The sequence below is a fragment of the Lichenostomus cassidix genome, chromosome Z (assembly GCF_008360975.1).
Source record: "Lichenostomus cassidix isolate B80296 chromosome Z, HeHo_3.0, whole genome shotgun sequence".
Taxonomy (NCBI): domain Eukaryota; kingdom Metazoa; phylum Chordata; class Aves; order Passeriformes; family Meliphagidae; genus Lichenostomus; species Lichenostomus cassidix.
The window spans coordinates 53,198,765-53,226,408 of record NC_139511.1 but is presented as its reverse complement, the minus strand read 5'-3'; the positions used below and the strand labels follow the sequence as shown (position 1 = coordinate 53,226,408).

General features: G+C 37.8%; 1 protein-coding gene across 1 annotated transcript in view; it reads left to right on the top strand.

Annotated features, from left to right (window-relative positions):
* Positions 1–27,644, top strand: part of PIK3R1 (phosphoinositide-3-kinase regulatory subunit 1) — a 58,157-nt gene that overhangs the window by 19,131 nt on the left and 11,382 nt on the right. The window contains exons 3-7 of the mRNA XM_085043210.1: positions 12,013–12,105; positions 13,480–13,554; positions 16,380–16,511; positions 17,384–17,585; positions 17,778–17,857. Coding sequence (XP_084899336.1) covers positions 12,013–12,105; positions 13,480–13,554; positions 16,380–16,511; positions 17,384–17,585; positions 17,778–17,857 — 582 coding nt within the window. The remainder of the gene's footprint in view (positions 1–12,012; positions 12,106–13,479; positions 13,555–16,379; positions 16,512–17,383; positions 17,586–17,777; positions 17,858–27,644) is intronic.

Genomic DNA, 27,644 nt, shown 5'->3' with positions numbered 1-27,644 from the left:
CTACTAGAGCCATGTTTACCATGAAAGACTAGAATCCTTTGGGAGGTAGCAGGTCTGGTAAGAAACAGGTACCTGGTAGTAGCATAGCAATGCTTAAGTGAGTTACACCAGCTGTCTGCTGCATCTGCCATTTTTGAGGAGCTTTATCTTGTAAAAGGCTCAGTAAAGTTCTCTGAAGTTGCCACATCTGAGCTAATTAGAATACAAGTTTTTCCAGCTTCATGCAGGCAGTTCATGTGAACTATGCTTAAAAACAAGGAGTCATATGCCTGTTAGAAAAATCAGGTCAGTTTAAAATTAATGTATTCCTCTTCTTCCTGTTTGCAACAGGGAACTGGTTTTTTTTGGAAGGATTTTCCATCTGGGTGTCAAGTGAGATATCCTTTGATATCCTTTGTCCTTTTGGCATGGCCAACATTTAAATAAATAAAAAAATAAAAATAGAAAGGTAAGATGAAAAGAGGAAGAGGTGTTCCCATCTGCTAGGGCCAAATAAAGGTAAGTGATTCTTTCTTCTAGCAAGATAACCAAGGGATTCCTCTGGAGCACAATAACAAAAAAACCCATAAATGTAAAACTTTCTTTCTTTCCTCTCTCTCTCACTCTCTCCCCCCCAAGCCCCCCACCACCCTGCACCCAGTAGTATGACAGTAAAACAACAACGATATACCTGGCATTTTGACAGAATAGCAGCCAGTTCTCAGTCCTTGTTGGCCAGTGTGGAAGAAGGCTTACTCCAGCCAGCCAATAACCTTTCAGCCTCACAAACATCCACCCATTTCTTAGTGAGTCGTAGCTAGAAGACCTTTTCACATGTTTGATCGTATCTTGTGCAAGTCAGGAATGTATTTTTACTTCTTTATTGCATCCTATAATCAACATTCCTAGTCAACTGAGTGATTGTTGCTTTAAGCACTGTACATACATGGAAATTGAGATAGATGTATAGATAGATAGTGCCACTATATTTTCAGATACGGATGGGTTCAAAAAACGGTTAACTTTCTTGGTAGGAGCAGGATGGTGGAAGAATTGGTTTGGGTGTTTTGGGTGTGTGGCCTCTAGGAGATCTGTACACTAGCAGCAGTTATATATTCAAGACACTAGTGTTTCTTGGCATTCTCATGTATATACTTGGTAGTCCTGTAAATTCAGAGACCGCACTGATCCTGTTACCTATGAATTTTCTACAACGAAACTGGAGAATGTCTACAGCACATTGCACTGTTCTGGAGTAGGTCAGTGTAGGGCAGCTGCCAGGCAGCAGAAGTAAGGAACAGAAGCAATGGATCAGAGAGCTTCTTGCTCATCTCTTGGGTCTTTGTAGAGGACCTAAAAAGAGCTTCTGCCTCCCTCATTTATTTCATGAAAGAGCTGCTTTTATTCTATCCACCTGAGCTAAACATGCTTCCAGTTCTTAACCAGATTTACGTTTTTTCTGGTTTTGCCCTTCTGCAGTTTACACTTTCCAAGATCACTTAGAAAGTATTTCTTTTAGTTACTTTGTCCTATTCTTCTCAGTCTCACTCCTTTAAACACACTGCCGGTTTTCAAGAGAAAGACATTTTTGTTTTAGACCACAAGACACTCTAACATTGTAATGTTGCAAAAGGATTTCTTAAATTTTAAGTGTTTGGGTTTTCTTAGAGAGGCTTTGTCTCTTTCTATTGGTCTTTTTGCAATTAAATGCTCCCAGTGCAAATTGAAATCCTGTTCCATACCTTCTTACCCTGACTTCAGTTAATCTTTGGCTTGCAGATGGTAATGTAAAAATGTAGCCAGTTTTTCATGAGCACCATATTTGCTGTTATTTTCAATTTTCTTATACGCTTCCTATAACCAGGTTTTGCAAGATATGAATTTCATAACACAGTGTGCTGGTCAGTACACAAATGAAGGCCTTTGGCCAGTTACAGTTAGTTAACCACTTGGGACCCTGACAGCTTGGTAAAGGTTCATGAGATTAATTTGTCACATTAAGTGCTAAGGTCTAAATTAAAGCTACTTCAGCAGTGGAGTGTGAGCAAACAATGATTTATGAAAGCGAGATCTTTTAAGTTCATGCATTAAATACATGAACTTCATCTTGCATTACATCCTTTTTGTTTAGCATCTTGAAAGTGGGAAATACATTTCAAAAAGGAAATAACACTGATACTGCTATGCAGAGAAATCTCGAAAGGAGTATGATATAGGTCAAAAAATCTTATTACATACAGACTTAGAGTTTTCTTCTTCATTTGAAGGTAAAGAGGATGGTGGGATTAACTCTCTGCAGATTCAGTCCAGGATTTTCCTAATAATGTTGTTTCTGTATCTATGTCAGATCACCCCATGGTTTAATGGCTGTAAGGATTAACCCAGTTTTACTTTCTTATAAGATTGCCTTTCAGCATTGCTGTATTCTGTTGCTACAGCTACAGCTCTAAGCTTTTACTTTTTTCTTTTGTTTTTTTTAGAGGAGGAAAAATGTTTGATTTGAAATGCATTAGTTTTTTGAATAAAAGTCCTGGTGCTGGAGAGCTGTTACCATTGTTTGCATTTTTTTTCTGAGTGACTGCTATACACTCATTATTTTTAACTTTCTGTGTACTTACAAATGTTTCCCATAATTCCCAAAAGATGAAGGAGCAGTGTTGACTTTTATCTGTCAGCAGCTTCTGCCAGTTCTTTTATGTAAATCTTCCAGATCTAAACAACTTGACTTCTCGAGCATAGTAATACACATTATCTTTTTCTTGCAGTTGTGAAGAGCCTATTCTATTCCTCTAGATTTCTTGCCTTTGGATAGTTTGACAGGGTTTTGTTGGCATTCTTCCCCCATTAGTTTCTCTACAGGAAAAAGGTAGCAAAACAAAGTATTCTTTCAGAGCAAAACAGCATACTGCCCTCGATTTTTATGTATTAGGATTATTGAATAAGAAGAGAATGCTTTAAATGTGCTTCTCAAACAGGGATACTATCACAAACCTGCGATGGCCTTGCATAAGAAACTTTATGTTACTAAGAGAAAAAAGGAAACAGCAATAAGGAACAAGGATCCTGTAGGCATGGGACAGGTAATTCTCAACAGTATTCCAGCTACCCTGGTATCTCACAGTGAAGGTTCATCCACAGCCCTTCTTGGTTAAAAAAAAAGAGCAGATGCTACTGGAGAACCATTTCTTTGTGTTCCATTTATATGTGGAAAGGCAACTGAGGTTAGTAATCTTTGTAGGATAGCACCAAACTACTCAGAAGAAAATACATGTGAGTACATTTTAAGTAAAAGTTGTTCCAGCACATGAACTTGCACTATCTGTGAAGTTTTATCTGATGGAGGTCATTGAAATCATTTCACAATGACTTTCCACTGGCTGGCGAGAACCAAAATTTTCAAGTGCCTCTTGAGATGGACCTCAGCATTCCCTCCCTTAAAAGACAGGCAATTGCCTCCCTCCTGTCTGTCAAAGGTTTCCAGAAAAAAACAAATATAATTTCCTCTCCCACTTTGTAGGAAGAACTCAAGAACAAATTGTGGACCAAAGTACTTTTACATGGGAACCCATGTTGAGATGAGAGGATAGAAAATTTGTGTTCTAAAAGGAAAGTAAACAGGAGAATGTAAGCCTAGTGCATGACCATGTGTCCTTGTACAATCTGCATAATATTCCGGGTACTAAATTACTCAGTTCTTGAGCTGAGTTTTGTCCCTTGAGACCTCTGGTCTTTGTGCACTGAGATGGGCAATGTAATTCATGGGAAAAATTTTATGTCATTATATGAAAAGACATGAAAGCATGAAGTGAAATTGCACATGCAGCCTTAGTTTTTTGTGGTCTTGAGTGCTTGACCATGATGGCTGTCTTGATGCTCTTATAATGTAGTTTTGTTGATGCATCTGTGTAGTATTGCAGGCGTCAGACAGAGGGAGCTTTTCTGCTGATGCCTTGTAGACTGTAACAAAAATACTGTGTAAACTTACTAACCTACATCTAGTCACTGTAGAATAAATTATATTGTTACTAAAGTTTCACTGTTGCTTTATTTTAAAAAAGTCTAGAGTACAGAATTTAATAGAAATCATGGCATAAATATCCTTGGGAAAGATGAGGTAGTTTGAGGGAAGGCAGCTGGCATCAGTTCTAAGGGAATGCTTAGTTAATCATAATACCAGTAAGGGAGGTTTTGTTTAGAGAACTATCAAGATTTTGTCTAATAAGGACTTCTATGTACCACTACTAAAATCTGGATGTTTAATGGCAATAATAACACTGAAGCACTGGGAATTTGATAAGTAAGTCATAAGATGCAGCTGCCAGTGGAATGTGCTGTTTGTCCTCACGCCAGCACTATCCACACTACACTTGAACATTCAGTGTTACATATTTCCCTTCTTGATAGCATGTATGGTTTCATGTCAAACCACTGCCAGAAACTGGAATTGTCAGTTAGTGTCTCTGAGGAAAACTGAGCAGGCTGAGTTACTCAAATTCTTGCAGATCTCAGCTCTTTTCTGGTCCTGGAACAGCAATCCTGAAGGGGGGGGAGGGAATAAAACAAGCCTCAAGGTCCAGCTACTTGGTTGACCCTATCCTATTCCTTCCTTTCTGCCATCTCTGTCATCCTTTCTTTGCATGTGATGATGCAGTAACTTACATCACAGTACTTACATCACAGTACTTACATCACAGTTCACCTCTCTTCTGCTAGTATCTCTGACTGAAAACTTCTGGCAGGGAACATGCAGATGTCAACAAGACATGAAAAACAGGTGTTGGGTCATTAAAATATTTTTTCTCTGTCCTAGGAATCATGCTCTCAAGTCCATGCTGTCTTGTTCTATTTAGAGACATTAACCTGCTCTTCCATTTAAAGTGATGCTTGTAGGGAATGTGAGAACTCTTCTACTGCTCTGCTTCTGCATGTCACACAGGGCTTGGGGTTATCCCTGAGAGTGAAGGTTAAGAAAGAATTACTTGCAAGTCTGCCACGCCTGAGAAAAGCATGAGAAGCCTCAAGCTGTGCCAATGCTCCAGACCATGTGAGGGAGGTGAGATGTGCCTCTCCTGGGAGCCAGCAGTGTCAGAGCCCCAGCACCAGCCTGTTTGGGTTTCAACTCCAGCAGTATCTATCCTGACCCCCACTCTGCTCGCCTCAGCTTATCAAGTGCCTTCTCCACTTACAAGCAGAAAGACATCTTTTACTACATTCTTGCTTATTTCTTATTTTACTCTTTCTGTTTATCCCACAGATCCTTGAAAGAAGGGTTGAATAAGCAGGTGGTTTTCCCATCTCATTTTTGTTTTTTGGGGGTGGAAGTATCTTGCAAAACAATTTATGCATTACGTATGGCATTATAATGCAGTGTACTCAATGCCAGAATATTGTATTTAGTTAATTTTTTTTCTTCAGAACAGTACTACTCATGTTTTCTGATCATGTTAATAATAGTTGTAAAGAGCTGCATCCATTTCAAACCTTAAATTCAATTCTGTTTGGAAAAGGACTATTGCAAAAGCTCACCCATAGAGGGAAGCAGAATACTGTCTTAACTACTGGCTGCTTTTTAAAAATTATCCATGCTTCAGAAGCCAACAAAGAACATCTGTTGTCTTAATTATAGCTTCTATTTCTAAGAAGTGTGTTCTGTAGCTGGTGAGAAAAGTGTCTGACAGCTCATAATTCATAAAGTTACTGAGGTTTAATCTGATAGAATATTATGTACAGAATTCCTTCCCAGTACAGACATTATCACTTCCATTTCAACTGATGTTAGAAAAAGGGCTTTATGAAATGATCAATTAATAAGTGTGAAACATGATTATTTGCCACAATTAAAAGTATTAAACTGTTATAAAGGAATGTAGTACTCTGTACTGTATTGCTTTGTGGTTTTGCTTTTCTGCTTATCTCTGCAACTATACTTTGCTCAAGCCAGACAAAATCTCTTTTTTCTCTCTCCCTACTTTAATTTTGCTTTGTCTTGGAGGAATTCTTTGTTTATTAATGCCGCAGCTTTAGGTCAAGTATTCATTTTCGTGACAGAGAAGGGTAAAAAGATCCTGTATTTCTTTCAGAGAATTGGTACCTTATGAAGAAGACTTTCTATATCACATCAGAGCTTTTTTCTGCCTAGTCCTGCCATCTATTCTTTATGGGTTATTTTCTTGTACTAATCTGTATTAACAAGGGCTTGTTTTACCCCTTTTCCCAGTTGCCCCTTGTTCTTCTTAGCCCTGAGAGTGCAGCTGGCACAACTTCATAAACTGGGATGAAGCGAGGAATTAGTTTTTCTGGCCCCCCAAAATTCCCTACATAGTCACCATGCACATGATACTTTATCAATCAGAGCATTGCTTGCATGTGTGTTGATAACCCTGGGAAGTATCTAGGCAATTGGTCTCAGTTACAGCATTGATTTATGTAGGTAACTATGTCTTTTTGACATACTATTTGTAGCTAGGATAAAATGAAGTAACATTCAGTTTCTATTCTGACCTTCTCAGCTTTAGTGGGTTGGACTATAAATGTCCCAATCTTGATATACATGTGTTTGTCCTTCTGAAAAAAAATGGCTGCCTTATTCTGTTAAATGTCACACATACTATAACAAGTTTTGTGCATTTTTCTGTAAAAGTCGATTTGAGATGCCCTTTTTCAAGTTTATAGCCTATGTTCTTAGTATGTACCTTACACAGAGGAATCCAGAGACCTTGGCTTTCTTTTGGGCAGAAAACTGGGACTGATGAGTCAGAACTTCATGCTCATGAGAGGTGCTGTTGTCATCCTTTCGAATAAGCCCCTCAGATAAGTTGTTGTCAGTGTTACTGATGTAGGATCACAACAGAAATATGGGTGCTTTACAAAGGTATTTGAAGTCTAAAAGTGTGTTGCCAGACTAATGTTTAGCTGTGAGGGTTAAATGTTGTCATTTAGATGCCGTAGGATGGCTTTATTCTGTTCTGCCTTCAGATGTTTCTCCATTGAAGACATAGTAAAAAGAGGAGTGACAGCAGAGGTGATAAACTGTTTTCTGAGTACAGATCTATATTTCCTGGCTAAAATCTTCAGTGTTCTGTTAACAGAGAATTAAGTTGCCACTTTATCCTCCAGTTCATACCCAACATCTGCTGACCAGTGGAAGAAGCAGACTATGCTGGTCACATAATATTCAGTGGTGGTATTTTCACTCAGCTTTCCAGTTGTAGCCCAGTCATTTAAGTTCACTGGCAGGGATCTTCTCCCTATTCCTTTTCATAGCTCTGGGGTCATTCGTATTGCAAAATATTTTGAGTCACAGACATTTTTCTGGCTCCAAATACATAGTTTTCTTGTGAGCCCAAAGGCTGATAGGGTTGGTGGGCACGAGCCTTCATTTTCTAGTGCTGCAATATTCTTCACCTGTCTTCAGTTCTCCTGAATCTAGTCTTCTTTAGCTGCCAAGGCCTCTGTGATATTCAGAGTCTGCAATCTGCCTGACTGATGACATCTCGCAAAAGTAAGAAACAAGTAATAGTTGACAGACTTATCAAGCCAGTTGTAATCATGTGTCAAATTCAAGGAAGCTTAAATCTCTTTCATATTTTTTCATGAATGGTAGTGTGTTTTAAAGTCTTTCTAATGAAACCAGTACCGGAGGTGGTTGCGTCCTGAACAGCTCCTCCTCCTGACACTTTAAGTAGTACTTTCAGCCTCTGGTAGCCTTTAACTATAACCAAACTAAGTAATCTCATGACGCTAGAGGCTAAGGACAGGTGTTCTTCTCGACCAACAGTTGCAGCAGAATTCACTGTCTATTGCAGTCATTAATTTACCTGAGACACATAGTGACATCGACTTTGTCTTAACTCTCATCTTTTGTCTTTCATCTTTGCTCAGTGAAAACCTTTTTCTAATGGCAGCTGGGCAGTTCTCAACATTGTTCTTTTGGTAAATACCATTAGGTTATCAGAAAATGCTAATGTCAAGGCAAGGTTACAGTCTTCACATCTCAGAGTGAGTTGCTGTTTGGTACTTAATTGTAATTCCAGATCTGTGTTGGTCTGACACTGAACTCAATGCGTACATTTCTGTGGAAAATGTCTCCATAGGGTTTAGGGTTTGGGGTTTTTTAATCTTTCATTCTGTTGTACTGAAACTTTTTGCAGGAACTCACTACTTTTTAAGACTATTAAGAAACATACAGTGGACCACAGAATTCCCTCTCACTAAGAGTTAAGAGTTTTGTATCAGTAAGGCCCCTTTCACTCTGATGTGTCGTGAGGCTCATGTGGCCTTTTCTTCACCAGCTGATTACGGCAGGTGCTGAGAGGGCTGCAATGGCTGAGGCTCAGCATCTGTACCAGCGGGCACCACAGGGCCATGAGAAGCTTCAGGTTTGTGCCATCATCTGCGTGGCAGTACTTCCTAGTGCTTTCCACTTTTCCAGGACCCGAGCTTGTGTTTCCGCAGGCATGGCTTTTGGTTCCCAGCACAACCTCCTGAAGCCCTGCTGTCTGTGATATGGGATGGGGGTCACTAGCAGCTGGCACCCTGGAGAAGTACATATGACTCCTCTATACATACCACTGCCTGAAAGGCTCTGCAGAACACCCAAGTGCAGAATACGCTCTGCAGAGTGCCCTCACTTCCAATGCATCTTCACTGGAATTCAGCATTGTATACTAACAAGCAGTTGAATTCAGTCGTTATGGATACTTATTGAAAGTTGGATTCTGTTTCAAGGAAGATAGGTGATAATAGTGACACATTGTTTGAATTCCATTTCCCATACCTTGTAGAGTATATAAGCACTGAAATAATAGTGTTTCAATCAAGAAAGCAAGCTCCTGTGTTTCCCGGAATTTTTGATAGCAAGCATGGGTGTTGAACTTTGTAGGAAACCCTCCACTGTCCACAGATTGTAATGCATTGTACTAATGGAGCCACTGGCAAAAGTATTTTAGGTGCTTGAGCAGCCATCATTTCTTTCCGGTTTGTTTGGCTAATCTTGTTGGAGTATGATCACAACTTTCTTCACCATGATCCTTACCTTTGCATTTTTTCTTCTGCATTAATTAATATGCTTATGTTTAATATAGTTGATTTGAGTACTGGTAAAACCTTTCATGTCTGGACCTATTGTAGGGCTTTCAAATGAGGACATGTGTAAATCTGTAGAAAATCATTATCTTAATGGCTACAATTGCATACATAAAGAGTATATCTCCATGTACAATAAGTATTATGATCATCTTAAGACCTGAGCTCTCAAATAGCAGACTTTTACACAGAGCTGTGTTTTCATCAAAAACAAAACATATGCACAAACTTTATTGCAATTTCTGGAAAAATGAGAACATTCATAGAGTAATCTTAACTCAAAGTTAAATTCAAGTGGAGTTAGTTCCTGTAAATACTTAGAAATTAAACTCTCTTTCATGGTGTGTACTGTACATTTTAAGGGTTTTTATTATATATGTTTTTCAGTTTCATTCTTCTATATAAAAGTTACATCTCAGAAGTGTCTGAAACCAAAGCTTTAAATTTCCACTTGTCATTGCCAGGTACTAACTCTGTATCTTTTTACTGAGAACTCTTCCAAACGGTGCAGCTGTGTGCTGGTTTCATCTTGCACTTTGTAGCTGTGCTGGCAACCCTTGAATGTAAGGTATGCTCTTGTCTCCCACACACTGCCATTGCCTTAAAGCTGTTCAGTCCTGTCTACAACAGGAAGAAGGAAGAGTTTGAAGATTGGAGAGAACCCTGATTTGTGGTTCGTCTCATTGGTTCTCACCATGGCAAGGTAAAAATAGAGCTAGTGGAGGAAACTGGCATGTAGACATGCTGCTTATGCTTTCAGAGTGTGGATTGAGTTAGAACTTTTTGGACCTGCAGGAATTGCTCTTGCTCTTGTTTTCCTCAAGTCATTAAAAAGCATCAGCAGGCCAGAGATCTCCATAGACTCTTTCATAGAGATCTTTCGAAACTCCTGAAAGATTATTTTTTGGGCCTCCTAAGTTAAATTATTATGAGTAACAGATGTTTTTTCTAATATCCTTAGTTGTGAATGGATTAGAAAATACTCCATCATTATGGTACCATAATTCTCCGTCTTTTTGCAAGTATGCTTCACATCCATTACTATTTTCTAAATAATTATTATCTGTTGTCTTTCATTTCACTCCTCTCTCTACACTTGCAAACTTCTGTCCCTTCCTTGCTCTCCTACTGTTTTTTAAATTTGTGCTGGTTTTGGCTGAGGTAGAAGCAATTTTCTTTGCAGTAGCTATCATGGGGATGCATTTTAGATTCATGCTGGAAACAGTGCTGATAGCACAGGGATGTTTTAATTATTGCTGAGCAGGGCTTATACAGCATAAAGGCCTTTTCTGTTTCAGACCCCACATCACCAGCGAGTAGACTGGGGATGCACAAGGGGATGGCTAGGGGTTTGGGCATAGCTGACCCAAGCTGACACAGGGACATTCCATACCACAGACCACTGTGCTCAGCAGTTAAGCTGGGGGAAGAAGAAAAAAGTGGGAGATGTACAGAGTGATGGCATTTGCCTTCTCAAGTCACCATTACCCAGTGATGAAATCCTGTCCTCCTGGAGATGGCTGAACATCTGCATGCCCATGGGAAACAGTGAATGAATTCCTTGATTTGCTTTGCTTTTGTGTGTGGCTTTTGCTTTCCCTGTTAAACTCTCTCAACCTCAATCCACAAATTTTCTCACTTTTACCCTTCTGATTCTTGCCCTTATCCCACCAGATGAGAGTGAGTGAGCAGCTGTGTGGGACTTAGTTGCTGACTGGTGTTAAACCACAGCAAAATTGTTTGAATTTTCATTAAGTTATGTAATCCAAAATAGGATTAATTACCAGCCAAAATTGTGTACTTGCCCTTTCCTCGGTTGCTGTATATTTAATTTTTTTTGTTACCTCAAAGTTTTTCTTTAAAACTCTCTGTTCATAATTTTCTGTTGCATTTTTTTCTCCTTCTGCTGAAGTCATCCTCATTACTTTTTTCAGTCTTCTGAAAATAGGGTGTGTGCAAATATGTGTTTTTGCATATCCATGCAGGCACCTATGTGTATATGTGTTTAAGAATTGCTCTCTGTCCATGAGTTTAATTGAGCAGAGATCACCATTACTTAGGCAACTGGCAATTTTTACTACAGTGAGTAAGCTTTGTCTATCAATCATAATCCATCAAACTGTACGAGATATTTCTGGCAATAGTTTAATGTCTTTATGTAAACTTTCTTGTTTCCAAGTGTTAACAGGACCACTCTAAAACTTTTGAATTATTCTTTCTTTTGTATTTAGAGATAGATCTCTCCTCACAGCCAGAACATTTTTTATAGAATGCTTTCTCCATGAAGAAACTAGATTGCGTGAAAACTGATTTTGTATAAAACCTGTGTGCAGTTTTGTTTGAATCTGCAAGATGCCCGTTTTGAATTATACTTCTATTTGTTCCTAATCAGTCCATGTAGAAAAGAAAATTCTTGCTTCAAGTAAACTATGCTGTTAATATTAAGTATGATGCTTGAAAGTTGAAATGCACAGAAGTTACTGAGCTTCTGTATGAGTGTGAAATCCTTGTTTCTACTGCTGTTTCAGGCCTTTGTAAGTCTGTTTTACCCAGGGGGTCAGACACTCCCAGACAGTTACATGTTTAGCTCCTTTGCTTGATGCACAATGTATGTAAATGTCTCAGACCAAAAAACTTTCCTCTTTCCTTCCTTGCGTTGTATTTCTGCACATCCATAGCTGGCAAACTTTCATTGTGTTTTCTTTTCCTATACAGTATGGAGGGTGAATCTAGGGTTAAGGCCGCTAAAAGAAAATGCTATAAAAAATGCAATTGTCATAATTTTTATTCCATTTTTTTATTACATATGAAGATTTCTCATATAGCCCTGATAAGTGGGATGTTTGTTCTGTAATTATAAATTAAGTGGTTGCAGTATATGTCATGATTTTCATAAACAGTAATTGCATTCACCTGCAGCTTGGCTTACTTTTCTTCTTTTATTTACAGCTTTTTCACTTCCAGACCTTACAGAGCAGTTTGCACCTCCTGATGTTGCTCCACCGATTCTTATCAAGATAGTGGAGACAATTGAAAAGAAAGGTAGGCTGAAGAACGATGTAGCAGGGTTTTTTGTTGCTTGTGTGAACCAAGACTGCGGAAGCAGATCCAGAGCTGTCATGTCCTCTTTCTAGAGCTGAAAATGCATCACATTATTTAACATCCAAAATAATCGTGTTTCAGGTTTGTTGCACTGGTTTCTGCTCATTACAGGCAGTTTAGACTGTCGGAGCAAAACCAAAGCTTACCTCAAATGGCATTTAATAACTAATGTAAGTGTTATTAAAAGGTAAGGGGGAAGCATTTGGTATTGTTTTGTTTTTTCTAACCAGTAAGTGTACCTTAAGCTGGTTGTGGAAACTCCAGCGTAACATTGAGCTGGATACACAGCCATGTGGAGAAAAAAGTAATCTTTTGCCCCGAAGCAGGGGAAAAAAGAAAAGAATAAAACATGAAAAGGTTACAAGAGCTGGTTTTATTCTTCAGGAGTCAATTCTTTATTGCTTCTCCAGAATGAGCCAGCCAGTGTTGCTTTTATTTTTTTTTCCTCTCCTGCTTTCCTCTGTTGATGTCTCTCCATCCTTTTGAGGCTTTCCTCAGACTTTTACTGTGTTGTACTTCTTTTGCCCTGTTTCTGTCTTCCTGGCACCACCTTTGTTGGCGCCTTCACAGTCCTGGTGAGGTAAGGAGCAGCTCAGTGAGTCCTGAGTATTCAGGGGCCTTAAGCTGGGGAACAAGAGCAAAAATGGTATTCTGATCAGAATCAGGCTGCTCTCCTTGGGGACATAGGTTCTAACATACTCCTGACACTTTAAAAGAGTGTAAGCCTTTCCTGAAAGAGTGGGAACTTGCTAATATCAACGTGAAGAGCCAGTATTTAGCACTAGTTTGCATAAGGAACTGCTGCTTCCAGGAGACACCACTGATAGTGTTAAATCATCAGTGCTCTGCATCCCTGCATATGGTCTCTTTCCTTGTGTTTTCTCTCTTTTCACTGATGTAGGAAAGTTGTAAACAGTATTTTTCATGTGAAAACATTTTATTGATGTCTTTTCTAATAATTCAGGTGAACTATTAGACAGATTATACATGTGATATATGCAGCTATTTTCTCTGACACCAGTGGGAATCTGTTTCCCAGTCCTGGCCTTCTACAGTTGGCCAGTGGACATTTGTACAGCGTACATGGGACTACTGGCATCTCTGATCTTCCTTGGCCAGCTCTTTGTGCAGGCACAGAAGTTTGCACAAAAAGATGACTTACAACCTTAAAAAGCAATCACATTCTGTAGTGTGGTAGGTGGAAGAATGTTGTTAATTTATACTGTAATTACTTATTGAAGAAAATGGAAATATGTTGCATCAGGGCAACAGTCACCGAAATATTAAATATGTCCCATCAATTTTGTTTTGAAGGTCTGGAGTGCTCAACTTTGTATGGAGCACAAGGCTCGAGCAGCACAGTGGAATTAAGACAGATTTTTGAATGTGGTAAGTACAGTTCTCTTCCTTAAAGCACTAGACAGATTTTGTGGTCTGACCGCTCCCACTCATATGTGCTGGTTCTCAATAATATGCTGTTAGAAAAACATATATAAGTAAAAAAGTTTGTAACTTTTACATTTCATATGAGAAGTATTTTTCGCTTTTACACGTTGTCTTTTTTCTTGGCTCCACTGCATGGGTTTTTTTTTCCTAAGAATAATTATTTAATATCTTCTTGTTGCTTGCTTGTTCGAAGACTTGACAGTCTAACTGTACAGAGAAAAACAAGATGTTTTGTTCAGCTCAAGGTAAAAAATATATTATTCGTGAAAGGCTGCAGGTTATTATTTTGTAAACAAATGGCCAGTTGTTTACATACAGTGCTGTGTGTGCATTTTTTTGGTCCAGTAGGTGGGCTGGCAATAGCAGCCCTTTACCTGCTACAGAGTGTGATACTGAAGTAAAAGAGATAAGTGAATTAATATTGTAGGCTGAATTCTCAGACAGTGAAATGCAACTACACCACTAACACCACATACCCATTCAAGTTTCTTGAAATATATTTCCTCTTCTTTTTGGTGTGCTTAATTTCTACTTCAGGCCAGAATATACTGGCATGGCAGCGCTGTTTCAGTATGTGAGTAGGTGGAGAGTTTGACCACGACTTGGCAAGCTGGGGTGCAGTATGTGGTGTGAGCTTTCATTTGCCTGAAATACAAGGAGTAGAAAATGAAACTGGTTACAAGCCATGTTGCCAAAGGTACAAAGAAATCAAACTCACACAGTGAATTAGTCTCCTCATTTTTAATAACTGCAGACATTAACAAAGTCCTTTAGAGATGATACTCTTAGTTGCTGTTCTTTCAAAACAAAAGAGCATCCTGTCCTATGCTGATTGTGGTTGCAGTGAAGAAGTGTATGTGTAGAAGCAGGGAGATGAGATAGGCATGGGGTGCCAGCAACCTCATGATAGCAGTCACATTCTTAGTGTTGTATTTATATTTTTCAGTCCAGATAAGTCCCGATTTTCCATGGCACCAATATGATTGTATCTCTTAATTTATCTGAATACTTTCTTAAGTCTCTAAACTGAGATATACTTTTTTGAATGGTTCATCTATCTCTTGAGATCAAAAACTCATGGTTTACATGTATTCTTACGTAAAATGCAGTTAGGTTTGAGTAACAAAAACTGAACTTCACTTTAGTAAGAACTTCACTCTGTTTAGTAACAGAGTCTTTTTCTGAGTTCTCTTTAAGATAGGATTAGGATCTTCCAGGGCAGAGATGATGCAGTGAGTATCCAGGTACAGGGATACAGACATATCTCATTTCCACTGCCTGCTCTCTAAAGTCGGCTTTGGTGTCAAAGTTGTGAACTTGCATTAGTGTGCTGTTCTGGTAGTGGTCACAATGCTCTCCATTTTTTAATTGGATAACTGTCTGTTAGCATCAACACAATGCCATCTAGCTCCAAAATGAAAGCTGACTTATATCTGGTCAGTTCAGCAAATGGAATATTTCAGTTCTCTTTTGATATTACATGCAGAGAGTTACAGAGTAGATATATTCTTACTTGTGTATCCATTATAGTAATGTGGGAGATACTTCAGAGAAATGGTCAACACTGAAGAAGCATGATTTAAATTGGCTTATGAAATAATAAACAGCCAGTGAGCAATAATATTAATAAAAACTAACTTTTTAACAATTTGTGGTTGGATTCTCTGACACATAATTGCTCTTGTAGAATTCATTCCCACTGCAATTTTTTATCATCTGGAACATTCATTATGCCCTTTTTCTCATGCAAATTCTTCAGGGTCTGATAAGATTTGAGCTCATACTGCATGCTTTTCTTTGGGGAAAACAAAGGAGATTGGAGGAGCACTAGGTTTCTCACTATCCCCTCCTGCCTGCTGTATTTGTAGAGGCACTACATATTTCATTGTTCAACCTCCCTGTTGCCTTTGTTTAAACTGGCCAAATGGATTCAGTAGTTATTTTACCAGGGACCTGGCTAGATAGAATGTTGATCAGCATTAATGCCTCTAAATTCTTGTACCAAATATGGATCTTTTTACATACACTTAGGACTTTACTGTGCCAGAGTTTCATGTTATAGGATGAGCCCTATTCTTGCTTTCACTAAGTAAGGATTTCTGCATTTTCCCATTTTTTATTTTTGGTGCTGATATTACTTGCTCCAACACTAACAAGTGGTCCTTTATGTGACAGTCTCAACCCTTATCCCAAGTCATAACCATCCTGGAAGAGTATCAGGTTTTACAAGATAAATCCCAACAGCTGCATAAACCACCAAGAACACAGTTCTGCACGTGTATATTTGTTTCAACTTACTTACATAAATCTTTACAAACTTGGATTTCCAAGATGTTAATCAAACTTTTAGTCATAATAGAAGTAGCTCCCTGTAGAGAAGCTCCATTTGACCAAACCTTTGATTAGTACTTACTTCTCACACAAAATATTTACACATAAAACAGAGACCTGTTAAAAATATTCTGATGTTCCATAACATTGCCAAGATGCATCAAGTCACTGGTTCTAGTCTGAGTTCAGCCCTGAACTGTTTTTGAGAGGCCACACATAGCTGTGGAAACCATTTGGTTCATCCAATGCCAAAGGACTGGGCATCGTGTTGAACTCTGTGTGTTCTTCATCTCAAAGATGTTTCTTGGTGTCTTACATTCTTTCTTATGAATTGTTCCCCATAAACCAGATGTAAGTTAGCAAATTTGGCTTATTAAGAGCTTGTATATTTTTTCCAGTTTCTAAAGTCTAAAAAGCATGTTGCTCTTTCCTTTTAGATGCCTCTTCGTTAGATTTAGAGACATTTGATGTTCATACTTTATCAGATGCTCTCAAGAGGTATATCCTGGACCTGCCAAATCCCATCATTCCAGCAGCTGTTTACAGTGACATGATTTCTGTAGCTCAAGGTATGATTATTGTATTATTTCAAATGTCAAACAAAAAAGCTTATATTAGAATTCTGAATATCTGGTGGTCCAGCTGTCACCCACAGCATAGAAAAGATTCTGCACAACCTGGCAGCATCTCAGAAGCTATAAATAAACCTTTACCATTTTCAATGGAAGCTGTTTCAGGTCAGATCTGTATTATTCATTTACTTATTTGGGTAAACATAATGGAAAATATAAGGGATAACAGTTCTCTTCATTTTAGTACCTAGAAATACTATAGAAGAACTGGGGGGAAAAATCAAGGACTTAACTGTATACAGAAAGCTAATTTTTAACTTTTTATCAGTGCTGACAAAGTAAATATATTAGAGGTCATGGCGTGCTGTGTTACATTGGGGTGGCAGATTATGAAGTGAGAAATACATGCATGTGAGATTCATCATCTACAGTGGTCATTTCAAACAAGTACAGCTTATAGGCTTTCAGCACATGGGCCAAGTATTCTGTTATATATCTCAGGACAGGATATTGTTACTGGTAACCTTCAAAGTTAGAACAGCACCTGTGAGGCTTATCTAGTGCATCTCAGAATTACCCAATCATGTGTGACGCTAAACACAAGACAGACTTCTACCGGTGTGTTCTGAACACTTTGTGGTTTTTACCAAAATGCATATCTGTTTCCATTTGACTTTTAAATACTTGTTCTTTACTCTTCCCTGAGCATTTCACTTCTTTTAAAAGAGGCAAGAAATTTTATGGCTCTAAAGATGGACAGAATTATATTTTCCTGTAAAATTGATACTTCTAAAGGAGTCATATATAGCTTCATTTTACTTGAATGTTCCTGTGCTGATTTCAAGAGCCATTTCTCTGTTTGCTTGCAGAAGTGCAGAGCTCAGAGGAATATGCTCAGTTACTGAAGAAACTGATCAGATCTCCAAATATACCTCCCCAGTATTGGCTCACACTCCAGTATTTGCTCAAACATTTCCTCAGAGTTTGTCAAGCCTCCAGCAAAAATCTCTTGAATGCAAGGTCTCTGGCTGAAATTTTCAGCCCTCTGCTTTTCAAATTCCAGATAGCAAGGTATGTGGGTCATCTTTACCATATTTTGTACTGTAAATATGAACGAATTATATACAAAGTAAGATTAATTAATTTTCTGAGCTTATTTCTGATGTGAGAGCTTTGTAGTAAATTTTCCTGATTTTTTTAAATAATTTTAAAGTAAACTTTTGCATTTCTCCTACTTCTTACTGCCTAATAAATCTCTTGCAGCTCTGATAATACAGAACACCACGTAAAAATCCTAGAGGTTTTAATCACAAGTGAATGGAATGAGAGACAGCCCGTACCAGGTAAAAAATACTTTTAATTTAAAAAGTTATCTACCACTGTTTTCTTAAATATTAAAATTCAACCTAAGGACAGCAAATGCTTGGGTTTTTTCCTTTTAAATCAAACTTAATGCAAAGCAAAAGTGCACAATCACAGAACTAATTAGATGTTGTTTATATGTTTTATAGTGTTGTGCAATGTTCATTTTATAAGAAATAGTCTTTTTCATTAAAATCATTTTAGTGCCAATTGTTTCTACAGCCTTAGGACTTTCATTCTCTTTCAGTAAACAGCATAAGGAATTTGTAAGTTTTTTAAGACCCATAAACCAAAGAATGCATATCATACAGAGGTGGGGGGGTTAATTCTTGTGGTTTTATTAAACTCTCAATATACTCCCAGGCAACTTTTCTTGGATTTGCTATACCCAGTGGAGACATTATTTACATATATTTTTTATTTTATATTAGTTTATAATATATAATACATAATATATTTAATGTATTTAATATAATTATTATTTACATGTACTTTTAATCCAGATTCTCAAAATATTTATTTACTGATATCAATAAATATAGTAAAAATTACTAAGAGCCCATCCAGGAAAGTTAGATCCCACTTGTATTGATTCTGTAAGTTAGCATCTAATTAAGGCAACAAATAGTGAATTAGTAATAGTAATTTATGCAAAATTCCTAGGTTTAAATCAAGTATTTGGTAGAAGCAAGGCAGAGTTGCTAAGTGTGTGCAAAGGGAATTATTAATACAGAGAACTTTACATGTTAGCTGAAAGCAATTCCTTTCACAGCTTTTTAAAAGAGAATATCCTAACAAAGGAAAGTGTGAACAGAACATTGGACAGCCTGTGCATTTCCCACCACTCTAGTCAAAGCACAAAATAAAGTTCATGGCAGTAGGATTTGTAGGGCTGCTTACCATTTGAACAGCTAGAACATGGCAGCAGAAAAGTGCTTTATTTCCTGTATTTCAGGGAAGCACATTGTATAATCCCCTTCATCAGCTAATGAAGATTACCTTAAAATGGCTAAAATTGTTGTTCTTAATTCTGTTTGAAAGGCTTTTTTAATCTTGCCAGCTCTGTTAGTTAGGAAACTTTCCCTAACATTTTGTATATACCTGGTTTCAGCTTGCTATTTATTTTGTTCAATTTTATCAAAGTAGTTAAGCAGGCATTTCCAGAACCACTGTCTATTTTTCTTCCTAATGCTTTCTAACAACTAGGAGAGTCCAAACTTAAAGTATTTGTCCTGTTTTACTAAGAATCAGCAAATAGCTCTGAATAGTTAAAAAATTATTTTCTTTGTCGCATGCTATAAACCTTCAAAAGCAAAATGGATTCTAATAGTCTAATGCTAATTGCATTTTTTATAGTTACACGTATATGCTTTGGAGTAGGTTAATATATATGTCTAGAGACCCTGGTTGGGAGGTTGCAAATGTAGGGTCAGCAGTTTCTTCAGTTTCAAAGCAAGAATTTTATAAGTTGCATTTAAGAGATCGCTTGGTTGCATATCTGCCTGAGTTTCTTAGTGTGAGGAAAGTATAAAAGTGAAAGCTGTTGATATTAGAACTACTAATGAGGACAAGGAATCTAGTCATTTTGAGAGTGTCATTAGGGTGCTTAAAGAAATGCCATTGTATCCATCAGATTCATATGATTTGACACTACATTAATAATTATAATTGAATTGCTGCTTGTTTTTAATATTAGCTGTGCATTGATTGATATATCATGATGCAGTGGTTTACTTTCACAGTCGTACTAGGATTTTTCGTGTGATATGTTACAAAAAATAGAGCTCCTTCCCTGTGCATTTCAAAGTCCATCATGTCTAGTGGAATGCTTTTTAGTAGAACATATACACATTTACTAATACGCTGGAAAAAACCCTCAGATAAAAATTTTCAGGCTTTGTAGTGTCTGGTTAGCTAGTGTCTGCTCTTAGGCCTCTAAAGAATTTGAATCATTTCCAGAAGTTGAATCTTAATAGAATGTTCTGTGAGTTTGCAGGATTAGGACATGAGTCCATTTTCCACATCAATATCATTCAGTGACCTGAACATCTGAAGTGGTTTGTTTTTATAGTTCTTATGGAAGACTATAAAATGTGTTTTTCAGAATTGTCATTTTTAAGATTATTGCTTGTAGCGGCTTGATTTTCCATAAAGACTGTATAGATACATTGTCATAAAAAGAAGATTCCAATAAAATAGACCTTATTTGTTGTGTAAGTGTTTTTAGAATTACAGTCTTTAATAGAATTTTACAAGTGGTGAATTTGAGAGGTTTCAAGCAGAAAGAGTTTTACTTCTTGAAAATAACATCATGACAACTAAGTGATAACAGGGAAGCCAGTGCTGTCAGGCTTCTTCTCTTTTTCACAGGCTGGAATGATGGCTTTGTCCTTCCTCCCTTCTTAATTCTCTTTGTTAAGATGAGAACAGTCTGTCCAAAACAAGCTGGGCGTGACATTGTAGTGGTATCTTACTCAGTATATAAATACATTAAATGTAGTGTTAGAGATAACCAATCTGAATATCAAGTCGATCTTTGTACAGCTGTGGGTATTTTCTTAGCACATCACCCACTAATTATCCTTCTTACCTGAAAACAACTGAAAGTAAGAAAGCAAATGGACCTTACATCTTACTGTATTTTGAAATTAGTATCTTAAATTAGCCATCTTCAGTTGGACATTTTTTAGCTAGACCAATGCTTTTTCGATGCCATAACACAAAAAGAAGACTTACTCCTAGACTGTTACTTGATTTACCACAGTACAGTTGGGTTGGGGTTTTTTGTCTGTTGTGGTGTTTATCAGCAAAGTATAGATTCTAGTTTGTGGATTAAAATAGTGCTTAGTCCTACACAAAAGTACTAAAGTTAGTAATTCTTATTCATAGAATTGTAGATTCTTGTGCAGAAAATGAAGACAAAATGTTGCAGGAGAAATGAGGCTGGAAAAAATTGGATCAGTTTGCTGATTCTTGTCTCATTCTTCAAGTTTATCAGTAGGAGGGCCAAAAGATGCTGTTGGTGGGCAACATAAGTGATTTTTGCATCCAGTTTGAACACCCCCAGCTTGATGTACAGTTGCACAGACTTAAAGACTACAGTCAGAAACAAAGTACAAGTCTCTAAATGTGCTACTCAAAATAGTACTGTTAGAAGAAAATATCTTAATTGTAACACATTATAATAAATAGTGCTGCTCATGTCTCACATAGTATCAAATGTCATGGAGATTTGTGAAGATACATATTAGACAAAAGGCTGCTTTAGGCTCTATTTATAGGTATAGAGGACCTGGGGTGTTTTTTTCAGTTAATTGTGAAGGATTTTAAAGGGTCCTAGTTTTTCTCTCTGGAGGTGGCCTGTCCTGTGTGCAGATCCCAAAACTACCTGTGGGGCAGTAGGTGCTCAGGGCAACAGGGTCGGTTTAGCACTCATCGCTGCGAAGGCAGGTCACACAGAGAAAGTTGTGAGGTCATTTTGGGTGGGGAGTTTAGGGAGATAGAGGTCCTTTCTGGGGCTGGGAGGATGTTGAGGAATGTGAAGGGGCCTTGGCTGTGTGAGGCTAAGGTCTGTCTTAGGCAAAGAGGAAGTTGGATGTGGCAGGAGAGCAGAGATGTGGAGAGCTGTTAGCATTGCTGGTGAAGAGCAGAAAAAGAGCTTCAGGAAGGAGCTGCCTTGTATCAATGTATCAAAGCCTCTAATAGTCTGTGCACTAACTAGAGCTGAGCTGCTTTGTCTGGGCTGTCTATCCCAGTTTATCCGTTTCCCAGGCTTGTAGGTAACATTGTAAATAACAGCTCAGACTGTGAAATACTGCAGCCTGAAAAAAAAGTTTATTAATCGGAGCATCATAGGTGAGAATGAGTGAGGTAATAGAACTGACTCACATGTAACTGCTCTCTTGCTGGGGACAATGTGAAAGTCCTGGCAGCATCACCAAGGTGCAGACATTGCTTTTGATTACACAAAATATTAGCAAAAGTGGTGGCATAACAGCCAGAGCAGGGCGATGTAAAGGCTGATCCAGTTCCTCCTGGAATTTGACTCAAAGGTCCCCTGGACTGCTACAGGCATCAGCCTGTGACCACAGTCCTGTCCATAGTGTCCTGGGGACATAAACAAATGTGTAGGAATGCTATCCGTTGTCAGTACTTTTCTGCATCATGTCACAGTCTTCGCTAGAGTGCCGGCAGTGCCCAGCGTGGCTCGGAGCACGCAGAAGGCTGCGGGTGGCAGGGACAGTGCATGCTGTGCCCACGGCACGGACGGATCGTGGCTGCATCCGTGTCTCACCCAGCAGAGGGCTCCCCTTCTAAGCTAATGAAAGTCAGGCTTTATCCCTGACCTAACGGAAAGCACCGTGCTTGGCTAACCTCTGTACTTTGGAACGCTGTATCCTTGCTTTAAGTTTGGACACAGGCCTGTGCTTTATGTTTCTCAATACCTAATTGCAAGGATTTGGTAAGAGAGAAACAATATGTATGACCTTATTAGCATTTTTTACAGATTGATATGTCTGTGTGCAGGCATTTGTATGTAAGTGTGTGTAACACACATGCAAGCATGTCAAATCTGATCAGTTCTTTTCCTACTTCAGATACCATTTTTTTAGAAAAGAATATGCTATGTTAATAGAAGAAAACTGTATGACTTCAAGTAACAGTAGGCAGTATATTAAATGGGCACCACTCAGGGTTTTGAAATTTAAATGAAAAGTTAAAACAGGGCAATATTTGAAAATACAGATGTGTGCATGCTAGTGTCTTTTTTCCACATGACACTTGATTCTCTCCTGCAGGATAGTGAGAAACTCATTATCTTTGTGTGGGCACCTGTGTTTTTTTAATTGATAAAAAAGTTCAGTGAATCAGGTTTGGGTTGTCTTTGCTCCTTGGAATATCTACATCTGTATTGTGGCCCTCTAAACCAAGAAATGTTCTCAACCGTAATTTTAACCGTAAAGAAGTAGTTCAACTGCAGTCTCAAGATGGATTAGTTCAGAAACACAGGTTTCTATCTCCACTTGAAGTAGGCTCTCCCTTTATGACTCTGCTGCTTTAAATTATATTTAGAACTGACAATTGTTCAAGTAGGCAGAGGATAAAACTAGGGAAGAAAGCGATTGTTATAGGTGAAGCTAAGCAATCAACTGCAAAACATTAAAACTATACTTCATATATTTGGGATTTCATTATTAGGTGCAAGTGTTGTTTCACAGCATGGGAGTATTTTGGTAAGCGAAATATTAAGGAGGCAAAAACTTGTTGATACTCTTTGGCTGCCTTCAGGAGCAACAAGCAGATCTCAAAGAAATTCTCAGTGTTTTTATTAGAAATTCTCACTGTTTGCCAGAAGTGGGAGGAAAATATTAATCACCTTCTCTCCTTCTCTTAATGTGTCTGCTTTTCCTTTTACTTTGAATTTATTTCCTTGTAGAAGTTTAGCTGGCAAAGAAGGTAACCTCTGTAGGCAGAGCAGACTCTTCAGTTGCTGTTCTGTTCCTTTAGCAGGCTTGATCTCCACCAAACGCAAAGGCAAGGAAAATAAATTTAACTTAATCTTCTCCCTCTTGTACAGTTCCTTTCCCACCTGCCTGCCCAAAAAATGAACAATTCTGATATACTGGAAACCATCACAGGTACAGACAGGTTTTCTTTCTAATATTTTTAGTTTATAGGAAATTGATAAAAAGCTTCACAGCCTCAGACTTAAGGTCTTGAAGCAGCACCTTTATTTGTAATCCAGCATGAATGTGTAGGAGGTGATGCTGTGCTTGCAAGCAGGCTATTTTGCTTGCACAGGGCTGCTTTGAGAGATGCAGCTCTTTTCAAGGAAAATTTTTATTCAATTTTTTTTCTGCAGTTAGCCACTTCCTGCATTTGGCTGTTTGTGATGCTTTTCTGATATTCAATATTGCATGCAGCAGCCAGTGATAGGGACTATTTTAAGACCTCTTACAATGGTCTTCTCATTTACTTTGCTAAAATGAGAAAGTTAGCCCTGCACTGGCCACTTGTTAGCTGATGACAACTTTTACTTTGAATCTAGCTCCCCTCCCCCGCCTGAAATCCCTGGCTGAGCAAATATTTGAACCTACCCAAGTTAATAATGAAACTGAGATCTTTATCAGAGAGAGACGTGCAAGCTACTGAGGGTGGTGGTTTTTTTTTTTTTTTTTTTTTTTTCTTTTTTTTTTTCACAGTACTGAAGTCAGGTTCACTTTTTAATGATGAACCAGAGTAAGTGGATACCTTCTGCACGGCACAGAGGTTTAAGCAGTTGAGAGAGAAGGCTTGGATTTTCTCACTGCAAGTTAAAGCTCTTTTAGGGATTTTTATGGAACATTGGTTGCAAAGCAATCTCTTTTCTTCATTGCTTCAAAGAAGTTTCCTAGTAAATGGAAGCTTTAAGGTTTATTTTTAAGCAAGATTTTTATAAGAGGAAACCAGTATTGGATTGTATTTTCGACTGTATTACAAGGGTGATCATTTGCGATGCATAAAGTAAGTGATTTTGAATTTCTGTGTTTTTTTCATCTTCTCGTGCAAGTATTGTATTGTAACTGATTACCAGATAGAGCTTTAAAAGTCTTAAGATATATGAATTAAAGTGAAGTACTTCAGTACCTCTCCACGTTATATACAGAATGGGGAATAGTCTATCTGCCTTCTGTCTTTTCTTGCCTGCAGGCTAGGCTAGTCTGAGCTGAGCACTAACCTGATTATACAAGTTTGTTCAGTCCTAAATTTGGCTACCAGTGAAACCTAGGACAGTAATTTTTCATGAAAGTCTTTATTCAATGGAATAAGAAAATTTACTAATCCCACGTGAGACCTAAAAGCAGCAATGCAGTTTTTGTAGGAAATCTTTGTAACTTAATTTAAATAATTACCTTGGCAACTCAACTGTTTGGGTAGCAGGTGGGCTAAACCTCTAAGTTCAGTGTTTAGACTTGTGTCTGGGGCGATTTTAAGTATCCTATTTCATTTTGGAAATGGAAAGAATATTTGGAGCATGTCTACCTCAACAGGAAGGGGAGAGTCTAGTTCAAAATAAAGCTTCTAAATGTATGGAGCAAACTAACATGCATCTTTTTGTATATGTTGGTACTCCAGACATGCTCTTGTATGTTGATGCTTGTCTAAAAGGCGTAACCTGCTCAGGGGCACAGACAGTGGTGGGTCAGGGGGGAGGCAGGAGCTTAACATGTGTTGAAATATTTGGAAAGCATATAAATTGTGTTAACTTTTTTTATGAGTATTTGTGAGATAGAGCACATTTCAGCTGCTCCAGCTGCTCCAGGGTTTCTTACAATGTAGGCAGAGGTAGTTGCAACAGCCAGTCTTTGTTGTGGTAATTTTTGGTCTTTGGTTTTCTCCCCTCATAGATTATAGCAAGTATAAAGCATTCATATTGCTTTACATAGCATTCTGCTCTGGAATTGATCGCCTATTCTGCATGTGTTTCTTCCAAGAGGTCAGAGAGAGTTACAGTCAGTGATGGGGGGAGTTAAGATGGAGTATTTCTAAATGGTTGGAGGATGCTGATGACATAAAGTCAAGGGGCAAAGGCGACATTGACAAGGGACTCTTGCTTTTAAAAACAATTAACTTGATAAATATATCAATGAGAGTAGGGTAGAGAAACTGTGTGAAAAGGCAGACTAAATCTTATTGTATCCTCACAGCCTTTTATATGTTCAGCAAAACTCCTATTCAAGATCTTGCTCAGTTTTGACTTTCTTCCATGCTTTGAGTGAATCTGCTGAATGTAAGATTACAATATATGGGATTTAGATTTCAATGTTAATTAATCTAGATCTAATTGAACTGTGTTTTATTACATAGTGGTAAGACATAAAGACATCTCTGCAGTAAGCAGGTTTTATATAATAATATAAACTCTATCAGAACTGTGTGCTCATAAATCTGCAGAGTTTAAAAACATAATCCATATTTCGTTATGTGAATATATATGACTCTGTGTGTTTGTGTAAAATGAGTGTGTAATGGATATACACACACAGAGTCATACTCTTCCCTAATGCATCTCTAATGTGTGCAGTATGTCTAGAATCCTTTAAATCTTTTTCAATGGCAAAATTCAGGCAGCAGAATGCACCTGAGATGTGACTGACTTGCTTCTGAAGGGAGCTGCCCTGTGTGTGAGTGTGTGTTGTGTGTGCGTGTGTGTAAGAGCTACATGCTGCAGCACATCAGCCTTTTGTCATCCTGCCAGGATTGGACTGTACCATGCTGCAAAGTCAGGAAAATGAGCCTGGAACACAGGCAAGGGGAGCCCACTTGCTCCTTTTGTGTGTAATACCAGGTTTATATTGCTGTTCTGCTAAATGTAGATTCTTCCCAAAACTGAAATTGTTTTAAGATTAATGTAGAACAAAATGAGGAAGCAGGAGTGGTTTGGTGACATTATTTTGACATGATTGGCTGAGGATTATGATGTAATAGGTTACAGTGCAGCCCCTTATAGGTTTTAAAATGAATTCCAAGACACCATTACAAAGACAGCCTGACTCTTTTCTTGTATCTGAGCTTACTCAGTGAAACTCATACAAATGTACAATACTGTTTGGAATATGGAAGAGCTGGATATAGAATATCCTAAGACAGATATAAATTGTGGCACTGACTTGATGTTTTACATAGAAATGGATCCACCAGGTAAACCTGCAGTCTTATTATAGAAGACTTAATTAATTTTGGTCTTTACAATAGCTGCTGAAAAATTCTTACTGAATATGTAGGATTTCTTTATTATTAATACAAATAGCTTTCCTTTTTTCATAAATAAGAATGAAATTGTGGATTAATGCATTGTTGTAGTAATTAGAATCTTAACATATTAAAATACCTGTCTGCTTACTTAATTGAATTTTTACTGAATTGACCTGTTTCTGTTTTGATTTTATGATGTCAGATGTAGTTCTAGTCCTACTATTATATAATTTAAAAATTGTATTTCTTTTATTATTATTTTTGTTCTCTCTGTTCCACACTGTGTCTAAAAGGAGATGCTGTAGTAACACTCTTATTTCCTGAAACAGTAATTACAAATCATTGGCTTGGGTTGTTTAAGGAATAACATTTTTAAAATCTAGCAATATTAATTGAATGCCTGTTATAGCATCATTTTTTCATATCATGTGAAAATATTATGCTCTCCTGATATTCCTTGCAAGTTTAAAAGCATTGTCTTTTGAGCCTGGTCATAATATGCAGGACAGGAATGATGTACTTACTGGAGAACTGAAAGAGCTGAGTTGATTTTTAATCCTGACTCCAATATAGTTCCCCTTGTTACTAAGTCAGTGCTGCAGTATCTTCTCTGGCACCCACTGGTATACATATGCAGCTTTGACATTGAAAAGAGGGGGGTGTGTTTTTTAATCAGTCCTGGCATTTGGAACACAATTTATTCCGTAGACTACTAAAATTAACGCAAGGGATATTTGGGTCACAGATGGGTTTCTTAAACTGTTGGGTTTGGCTTTTTGGGGTTATTTTTGCAAATCATTGCACAGAATGCTGAGGATCACAAAACCCTGAGTCTTCTACAAATATACTGTATTGCTGTGGGTTTGCATCTTTTCTTACTCGGCTTCTAGGGAAGAAAGCAGCAAAATTCCTCTAACATCATTACATAGGAGGAAAAAAATAATTTGTCATGTTTTATTACTTGTGTTCACCTGACGATAGTGAAAGAAGGTAAAAGCGAACTTCAGATTATTTTTGCAAATGCTTTCTTCA